Source organism: Miscanthus floridulus, chromosome 13, assembly GCF_019320115.1.
Source record: "Miscanthus floridulus cultivar M001 chromosome 13, ASM1932011v1, whole genome shotgun sequence".
NCBI classification, from domain to species: domain Eukaryota; kingdom Viridiplantae; phylum Streptophyta; class Magnoliopsida; order Poales; family Poaceae; genus Miscanthus; species Miscanthus floridulus.
Genome location: NC_089592.1, coordinates 3,415,052 through 3,425,296, shown reverse-complemented (window position 1 = coordinate 3,425,296; position 10,245 = coordinate 3,415,052). Strand labels below are relative to the sequence as shown.

Genomic DNA, 10,245 nt, shown 5'->3' with positions numbered 1-10,245 from the left:
GCAGAAACATGTAATATAGAAAAACATATAGCATACTTTATGGTTATTAAATTGTTTTTTAATAGCTTATGTTGGTATTTAGATGTTGATTTGTGATATTTTAAATTATTTTTATAATGGCTGGGATGTAGGTAACGTAGATAGAAATTAAAGTCACTACTTTAATTTGTTTCATCTTTTATAATAATGGAAAATACGGGTAATTCAAAACCATATTTTGGGCTAATTTGCTTTATCTATCATAATGGCATAGGTGCTAATTTATATGTAAATTTAGAGTTACTTTGTATTTTATTTCATAAAAGCATATGCGTGTAATCTAGTATATACAAATTTAGGTGTTATTTTCTTTTCATAATAGCAGAAGTTGATAGTTAGACGCAAATTTAAGGGGTTATTTTATGATTTTTTTTTCAAAACGGCATAGGCGGGTAATTCTTTTAGAAAATAGAAGAGATCCGATGGCTATTATTGATAATGATGATTAAAGTCTACCAAATCAAAGCAGGCTCAATGTTTCAAATTAAAGAAATAGATAAACTGTAGTGGTGTACCTCCCTTAGCGAAAGTCGTAATGGCATCAATCTAATTAACCCTTCTTTTAAAAAGGAGAGGGGGTAAAACAAAACAAAACAAAACAAAAAAGAAGCAAAAGGCTGATAGAATCATCACTTCATCAGCACCACGATGCATGTATCTTGTGAGATGAGAATAGGAAGAAAAAAAAGCAATGCCAAGCTTTGCAGGAAAGACAAATAAGGCGGCCTCCCAATGCAACAAAGAAGAAAAGCAGCGTCCATGCATATAGTAGATCAGATGCTGCAACGAACAATGCAAATGCAAGCAAGGGATCTGGCTTTTGCTTTTGCTTTTGCTTTTTGTTGCCTGCTTGTTGGGTCGAAAGGACTAGCGTCGCCAGAACGACGTACACGGCAACAGCTGGCTCGCTACTTCATTATTCCAATTCCATCGGCTTCTTCCGTTGGTGTGTCCGTGATCTCGATCCACCAACTCACTCTCCATCATCTTCCTCTCCTCTCCTCTCCTCTTCCGCAGAAACTAAATTGTTTTTGCATTCAAAAAAAAATATCCATTTCTTTTCTTTTCTTTTCTCGAATCGATCGATCTCCCTGCTTCGTCAAGCGTCCAAGCATTGGATCGTTCAATTCATTCATCTCGTCCAAGCATCTTCATCTCCCTTGTTCCACTTCCGCAGAAACTGAAGGTACGGTATGTATGTGTGTGTGTGCATATATATATATATATATATATATATATATATATATATATATATATATATATATATATATATATATATATATACATTAATTATTATCCATGTTTTTAAATTAATTATTAACGAGTCCGTACATACGTTGCCGATTTCATTCATTATATTAAGAAAACTCATTGGTGTTGTGTTGTGTGTGTGCGTGCGCGCTTTCTGCATTGCTTGCTTGCCGTCTCGAAATAAAATAAAATAAAATAAAATGGATGGTAGATCGTCGATGCTGCGTACGTGCGTGCAAAGTCTCGAAAAATATATATATATAAATTAAATTAATTAATTCTTACTCATCCCTACTACTGGCACTGATCGACTCACTGACGACAGGCGTGCACACAGGGAATCAAATGCACTGCACGTTGGGGATCGGATAGGTCTTCTTTCGATGATCAGATATGCTACCTGATTAATACGGTTGATCCATCGATAACCGTCGTCTGCGCGTCTACTCCCTGTTGAGATATATAATTTGTTCCTCTTGTACACTAGCAGAGGAGTTTCACCATGGCACCAGTACCGAAGGAGGTACCCCTAGCTACTCTCATGTTTTAAATAATTATGCATATATATATATATATATATATATATATATATATATATATATATATATATATATATATATATATATATATATATATATATATATATATACAGTAACACACACACACACACAATTTCCTAGCTACTTTGTTTTCTTTACCAAATTCCTTATATAAATGCCGAGCGGATCTTAACTAGCTAGCTATCCCCATGCATGTTCCAGGAAATCTACGCAACAGATGTCGTTGCCGCAAGAGAGGAAATACTGAATCTTATTCAGGGGAACCTCAAGAACAACATAATCTACTTTGATGGGTGGAATGGCTTTGGGGCAACCGCGGTTCTTAGATCCATAGCACAAGCAATTCCATCTATGAAGTCTCCTCCTCCAAAATTATGCTTTGGCAGAACCATTTACATTGATTGCTCAAGGTGGGAGAGTAAAAGGGTGATGCAGAGAAAAATTGCAGAGCAGCTGAAACTTGACCGGAAGACCATGGCCATGTTTGAGGAGCAAGATGAGGAGGATGACTTCAACGGAGTGGATCATGGATCTAGGGATGTGATACGACAAGTTTCAGAAATAATTGCACAAACCCTGAGGGAAAGTAGATTTATGATGATTTTCATTAATGGGAGTGCTGATGAGGTTTCCCTAACCGAATATGGTATCCAGGAGTATGACGGCATGGTAATATGGACATTTGGAAGAAGGTTTGTGACTATGCATGAGATCCATAGCATTCTGAGACTAGCAGAGAATTTCAGACACACAGGCCTCTTCATTTGGACCGAGACCTCCAGATTATCAGACTCACAGCTTAATGCAATGTTTCGTGAAGAGGCCGCCAACATAGCTGCTCGTTATCCATTTCTGCGGGACATTGACTTAACAATGGTCATAGATTGTTGTTGCTATGGTTTTTTCCTGCGTCGCAAATCTCACAACACCATTGGATTGGAGTGGGCAGCTCATGCTCCCAACTTCTGGATATGTGATGGGATCATTCAAAAAGGGGACAAAACAAGGGAAATTGTCAATACGTTGGATTCAGAAATAAATTTTAATGGTGATGATTCCCTGCTTGGTATGGTGTTTGATAAGATGACGGAACATTCAGACTCTTCTTATCTTCTAGTTGAAGATGAAGATGAAGATGAAGATGAAGATGAAGATGAAGATGATGGCAACGTTGATAAATATAAAAAGAGGCCTTACCGTTGGATTTCTGTCACCTCAAAGAATAAGATACTTAAAGACAACCTGCAAACTTTACTGGCAACGGTATCGTCAATCTTTGTATCATTTGACAAGACTGTGAATGCACCTAGGTTACCAAATACCTTGTTTAAACAGTGCAACAAACTTGGTGTGCTGGTTCTCTCCTGTTGTGCCTTCAGTTTTGTATCCCCTCCTTTCCTCCACTGCAATACATTAAGATTTCTTGGGCTGGGCAACTGCACACATCAGAATAATAATACAAGTGAACCTGAAGGACGGGACTGTATCACCAAGTGGGCATTTCTGCAAAGCCTGTGGGTGCTTGACCTGCGTTACACAGACTGGGGTGAGATCTTATCTGAGGAAAAGGTAGGTCTTATGGCTAATATCACAGAACTAAATATAGAAGGAGCTAGGTGCTGGCAGTATACGGGTCAATTATTAGAGAAAAGGTTACCTTACCTTCAAAGACTTCGGATAATCAAACCTACACATCAGGAAGAGACGACATCCTTGGACATCAACAACTCATTTGTGGGTAAGAAACAGCTAGAAATACTTGATTTATCTGGTAACAGTGACATGAAAAGCCTACCAACAAGCCTATCAGAGGCAAGCAAACTTCAAGTACTTGTTCTAGATGGTTGTGATGGGCTTGAGAATGTTGTGCTGCACAACTCCTTGCTAAGGTCATTCAGTTTTGATGGCTATGGACCAGCATCCCATTGGACATCAACCGGCAAGCTACCTCCAATGAGTTCTCGTCCAAAGGGTCCATCTGCTGTAGATAATAAGAAGGATGTCAGAGCCTGCAAGATATCTCTAGAAGGTTGCACGTTGTTGGAGGATCTGTTCTTGCGTGGGCTTCCCAACCTGGAGGAGCTGGACCTTTCAGGATGTGCGATCAAGGTACTTGACTTTGGAGCTATGGTGGTGGATGTTCCGAGGCTCAAGCGACTCTTCCTGCTAGGTTGCGAGAACCTTCGTGCAATAAAATGGGGCTCAGATGTGGAACAATCACAGCTGGAGTTGATCTGCATAGACACACGGCCTAGAGTTGGATGTGCTCGGCCATTGTCCCTTTGCGCTCAACAGAAATCCTTCCAGCTGCAGGTGCACGCAATCTTTGCGGATGCTAGGCTTGCTCGGTCCCTTTGTGCTCCCATATTTTCTGCACCTTACAATGCCCATTATTTCAACATCAGCATCACCTCTTCGGCTACATGCATGGAGACTATTCAACCTGAAGCAACAACAGACAAGGAGAAGGTGACTGGATCCATTGATGACCAACGACACTATGACATAGCTGCTAGAGACATGTATTGTGACATCTTTACCAAGGTTGGTAATAGCCCAACCCCGATGCAGGCCTTCCCGCAAGGCCCAGCGGGACAATTGGATCGCCATATCGAGATTGGTGACGGAAGTCGTAGCGTGCAGAGTGAGGTGGAGGCAGATCCTTTTGGTGATAATTTGGCTTCATTGATGATACGGTATACCGAATCCCTGCATGTGCATGATGTCTCGACCTGCAGCAATACTATGCCTAGAGAATATTGGGATTCCCTCAGGTGGTGCCGTGTCGAGAGGTGCCCCAGCTTGCACGCCGTCTTTCCTCCGGACGCAGAGGATTTCAATGGTAAGCTGGAGACCATCTGGGTATCGGATCTCCTGATGGCTCGTTGTGTATGGAGCAAAGCTGTCCGCTACTATTCTTATTCTTATGATCACTTCATAAGCCTGCGGCACTTGCACCTGCGCTGCTGTCCAAGCCTCCGGTTCGGGCTTGCGATGGGTGTGCGCCCCTCCTTCCCCAGCCTGGAGACCCTCCACATCGTCCACTGCGGCGAACTCAGACACGTCTTCGTAGAGAAGCACCGGCATACAAGCGTCGAGTTCCCGAAGCTGACCACCATCCACCTGCACGACCTACCAGCGCTGCAGCAGATATGCGAGGCCGCCGAGATGCTGGCGCCCGCGCTGGAGACCATCAGGATCAGGGGATGCTCGAACCTATGCCGGCTGCCGGCCTTGAACGAGCCAGGAAAGAGGAGGCCGACCGTGGAGATCGAGAAGGACGTGTGGGACGCGCTGGAGTGGGACGGGGTGGACGCCAGGCACCACCCTTCCCTGTACGAGGCGCCGGTGCACTCGCGCTACTACAAGAGGCGCATGCTCAGAACCACCGTTCTCAGGTAATAATCAGTATATTTTTTACATACGTTCCTATGCGTACGTACGTGTTGAGTGCATTTATCTGTCGTCGTTGGCTTGTTGTAGCTAGCTAGCCCAGTTAATTAATAATAATAAGACAGCTTACTTGCTCTTATGAATTGATTTAATTTGCTTCTCAATCACTCACTCTGCTGCCGACAGGTGATGGAAGAAAGCATGCATCTGCTGCTGTTGCTGCTACCGTCGGTCGTCTCTGTGGATTACTGTTCGTGTGATGGATGATCCTGCCTGCCAGTTGATCGATCAGTTTGTTTGTTGTGTGAAAGGCCAGGGAGGTATGGGGCTTCAGGTTTGCTCCTGCCTGCCATGACGGCCAGGGAGGTATTGGCCTCTTCTGTGTGTTTGCATTGGTTTTGAAATAAAAAAGAAAGACGGCCAGGCCCAGGCCCATGCTTGTTGGTGCCTGAGCCTGATGCTTGCACGGCGGTGTCGCGTGCAGGCCTGGCCGTGTGAGGCAGCAGCCACCTGCATGTCTGCGGGTGACAGTTTGTGTTTCAGCTTCCGAACGATCAATGAGTGTGTGTTTGTGTGTGTCTGCTACCTCAGCCCAGCCCGTTTGTGAATTGTGAGGGATCAGACCAGATGCTTGTAATAAGAGGCGCGTCGTCGACCGCACCTGTCTTGTCTGTACGATTTGATGGCTACGCTCATGGGATTGCTTTGCTTGCTATATATGTATCCATCTACTATGTATTGTGTGTACATGATGAAACCAAGTGGCTGCATCTGCATGCTGGTCGTGTGCGAGCCTCGTGCTCAAGCATATGCATATGCCAGCTGTATTGTATTGTATTGATGAACCATTAATCAAGCTACAATAATCTATGATCGAGTTTGTGGTGTGAGATTGATTTATATGCTCTCCACTTGTGGTTCTACTCTGTTGAAGTCAAACATTGTGCATCAATAGCCCTGTTCGCTTGGCTGATAAGCCATAGCTGAAAGTACTGTGGGATGATTTGTTGTGTGAGAAAAATATTATTCGTTGGCTAAAAAAGTACGGCTTATAAGCCAAGCGAACAGGATGGTGATGAAGCTGGTTGCCGTTCATTACAACTAACTTGTACTCAATCCATCCCAAATTTTAAGACGTTTGACTTTTTTGACACCAAGTTTGACTACTCGTCTTATTCAAAAATTTGTGTAAAATATCACTTTTTCGTCGTGGTTTGGTTTATTAATAAAAAATCTTCAAGAATGACTTAAATTTAACTATATTTGCACAATTTTTTTGAATAAGACGAGTGGTTAAACTTGGGATAAAAAAGTCAAACGTCTTCTAATTTGGAATGGAGGGAGTACTAGTTGTCTGTCCTCATTGCCAGCTGCCTGCAGTGGCTGCATGCGAAAAGAACAGCAACCATAGTTGCATGGTCCACCTAGCTTGATATCACTTTCACCAACAAAGAGCTCCAGTGATATACATGCTCAGAATAAACGATACTGAGCCATAAAATAAAAACTCCAAAGTTCAGTTCCATGAATGGGTGTCCATAGAGCTTATACCCCTTGTTCACAGCAGGTCAAGGTGGACAGAAACAGAGACGCATAGACCATTCTTCAGAACAACATATTTCTATGGACAAACACTAGACCATTTTGAGGAAAGAAAACCTGTAACCTCGACAGCAGAAAGCACCTCATAATAGTTTCACTTTGATAAGTAAAGTATTCCAGCTTGTTTATGTCAAACGCACATCCTAAATAAGGTTGGGGAAGTAATAGACCTAAGCACGTTATTTTTTTGCACTGAGCTTACAGTGCTGCAAATCAAAGAGGGAGGATCCACATTGTTAAATTTTGTGGCAGAAAACATATTCTGCTAGCAGCTAGCACTTACAGCTTGAAACCAAGCATGACAATTGACTACTACAAGCTATGGCTTTTCAAGCATGGAACCAAACAATGTGATTCTCAGACTGCTACTGTTGCATGTTCAGAAACCAAGCTGATCCACATGGGCAAACATCCTAGAAACAAGTTGAAAGCCTCATTTTTTAAGTGCGTTCACCCTGTCCCTCAGGTAATACAGCTTAGCTCTCCTGACTTTCTTCCTGTCCAAGTAGTGCAAGCAAATAGTTGATAGCTAATTAAAAGAAAGACATGTGGCCGTTCAAACAATGAAAGACAACACTGGCAGGTTTCCATTCAAACCATAAAACATAATTTGGTGAAACTCTCAAGTCAATCTAGTATCGTATATGCATTGTCATATGTGATGATATCTTTCCATGGTTATGCTAGCTCCAAACATTAAATGGATTAAAAGTTGAGTGTTGAACGAAGCACAAAGATCCTGATAATAAAAAAAGAAAAAAAGAACATATAAACTACTAGTTATAGTATTCTTTCAATGTATTTGTTTCCATGGCAAATGCAGAGCAAAGAAAGAATCTGCTACAAATTCAGAACAACTGAGGTATGAGCATAACTGGATAATGTGTTTATGAAACTATAATCTCCACTCGTACTAGGATGCTTGCTAACAGGGCACAAGCAGTTATGTCCATTCTGCAAAACAGCCAATCCGCCTATACTGTTCGGTACATCATCATTAACTTGCTTCAGGTCATTAGCTATGTGTCATAGCATGGTTAATATAGTATTCATGGATTTACAACAAACAGAAGGACAAAACCTGATTTCCTGAGAACAGTTTTCCCAGTTTTGCAAACATCCAATTACATTTCTCATGCAGAAACCACACATCTATCTATAGTTTAGCTGGCCTTAATTTATCAGAGTATATTGTAAGGTTATGCACAAACAGAGGACAATAACTCCATGTCTGCCATAGTAACAGACAGGGAGAAATATCCCACTAGATAGTAGAAACATGAAGTTTAACAGTCATTGAATAATTATCAGATATCAATGAACAAGAAGTTAATTCTGGCAGCACAAGGATATTAAAGAACCTATATAACAAGTACTTCAACCTCAGCATGATATATTCCAAAACAAAGCAGAGTATATTAAAAGTATAAGTTAGAGTAGAGAAGAACATGTTCGGATTGACTTACAGTGGAAAGACAGACCCAACTCCAACACCAGCCACTAATCTACGCAATCTGAAGGTTGTATTGATCCCAGCATTGCGCCTTCCCAGCACAATCCCTTTCAATGTCAATTCGCGCCGTTTGTTCTCAGGAACTTGCTGTTCATTGATTCACAGGAAGATCAGTGCCAGAACCATATCCGAACAGCGCTGAAGCAGGAACACAAAGAAATGATATACCAATCTCATCTGAATCATACATCCAGGCTGTACATCAGGAATCTCCCTCTCCGAGGGGACCTTTTCGACGGCCTCTTTGTTCAGGATCTGCATAGTCAAACAAGCAGATTTATCTTTTTGTGGTGATTTTGTTACTGTCACTGGATGTAATGTAACAATACAGTCCCTGCAAGTATGTAACACTCACTCAGCTTACATACATTCATAATGTGTCTGGCGGTCTTGTCGGGCCTCTTGAACTTGATGGGCGGGGGAATCGTCCGAATCAGAAGCAACCTCAGCCGCATTCCCCACCGTCGACAAACCCCTCGTCGCACCGAGAACTTTTGCGCAGAGACCGAAACCGGAGGCGGCAGCAGGAATGACCCGGCTCTGCACACGTACGGATTGATCTACCCCGATCGGACGAGCGAACCCGTAAGTCTGCTTGAGGTGCTTGACGGCCGAGGATGGCTGCGCCGCCCCCGGATGAGCCGCGGCTACAGGAGCAGTGGCAAGCTCCAGGAGCCTCGCCGCCGCTCCACGGCTTCCGGCTCGGCACACAATCCAAACCAAAGACTGCATCCTGAGGCCCGTGCCTTGCGAAGAAACTTCTTAGTAAACCACGGGCGAATCGAATCCAGCATAGGACTCTTTTTTTGGCGAAAAATCGGAGTTATATGCATGTCGTTTGGCAGGGGCGGATCCAGTAAAGAGGTTTAGGCTAGGGTTTCGGTGCTCAGCTTCGCACAGCATGAAGGGAAGGGAAGAGAAGGGGTGGGAGTACCTGGTGGGTGCTCGTCAACGTCGAAGAGACCAACGAAAGCCTCAGCACCTGGCTTAGGGCGGCGGCGGGAGTACCACGCGGAGGAAAGGGAAGGCAGCGGACGGAAGGGGTTGTTGGGCGGCGGAAGGGGAAATGCAGCGACGGCCGGCCCAGTCGGGGGCTGTTGGGCCCAGCGGAGGGAATGCACCCGCACGGGCCTTGTTCTGGGCCGGTTTTTTTTCACACATTTCTTTGGAAATTTCTTTTTTATTATTATTTCTCGCCCTTTCAATTTTTTTATTCTTCTTGATTTCATATCTATCATCTTCATGGGACACTGTCAATGGCTAGTTCCAGCGTCTCTAAATCGAAATGCAATGTAACATTTTGTATTTCTTTCTGTGGTAAAAGAACTGTGAGTCTGTGACTACAGTAATGATTCCTGAAGCATAAACCTTATGTTATGGATCAGCAAACCAAGCTTACATGGGCTACAAGACCAATGTACTAATTCTGAATGTCTACATTGTGTTCAGAGTGTGATTTCCAGATTCTGCTATAAAAAAGAGCGCTCGTGGTCAGCGAATACGATCAAGGATTTTAGGCTTCTAGTGTTCCACTGCGATATTTTTTTAAATTGGCTTGGATCACAGAATGAATTCCGTATGATTTTGTTTATTCAGTTTTTTTTGTAATCCCCCCCCCCCCCCCCCCCCCCCCCCCCCCCCAAAAAATATATATATATATATCCCAATTTCACCTAAAGATTCATTTGGAATATTGTGCCATTCTACTGACTTCATTCGCTCTATGAACCACTATGTACTGTACTGAACTGAACCGAACCATCACGGCCATGGTTCAAGTGTTCCTATGATGGCGATGGCAATCTATCACGATCTGAAAACGAAAGCAATCTATATAGATAGATAAAACTTGTCGCCAATCAAGCATTCACACCTGTGAATTTTTAT

At 42.9% G+C, this 10,245-nt stretch overlaps 1 protein-coding gene and 1 pseudogene across 2 annotated transcripts; one reads left to right on the top strand and one right to left on the bottom strand.

Annotated features, from left to right (window-relative positions):
- The first annotated feature begins 1,006 nt into the window (after window positions 1-1,006).
- On the top strand, window positions 1,007-6,094 carry LOC136501380 (uncharacterized). Of its 2 annotated transcripts, none has more exons than XM_066496893.1 (4): window positions 1,007-1,225; window positions 1,628-1,813; window positions 2,052-5,248; window positions 5,430-6,094. In XM_066496893.1, the coding sequence occupies exons 2-4, from the start codon at window positions 1,793-1,795 to the stop codon at window positions 5,431-5,433; spliced, it is 3,222 nt and encodes a 1,073-aa protein (XP_066352990.1). In that variant the 5' UTR covers window positions 1,007-1,225; window positions 1,628-1,792; the 3' UTR covers window positions 5,434-6,094. The 2 variants fall into 2 exon arrangements, with proteins under 2 accessions (XP_066352990.1, XP_066352989.1); XM_066496892.1 differs by having other exon boundaries at window positions 1,616-1,813.
- A 916-nt stretch (window positions 6,095-7,010) lies between these two features.
- LOC136501541 (large ribosomal subunit protein bL19cz-like) lies at window positions 7,011-9,498 on the bottom strand (annotated as a pseudogene).
- Window positions 9,499-10,245: the final 747 nt, after the last annotated feature.

Excerpts from the sequence above, each read along its gene's own strand:
- LOC136501380 (XM_066496893.1), top strand. The coding sequence starts at position 1,793 with ATGGCACCAGTACCGAAGGAG. Across the intron at positions 1,814-2,051 it reads TGGCACCAGTACCGAAGGAG|GAAATCTACGCAACAGATGT; the intron begins GTACCCCTAGCT and ends TGCATGTTCCAG.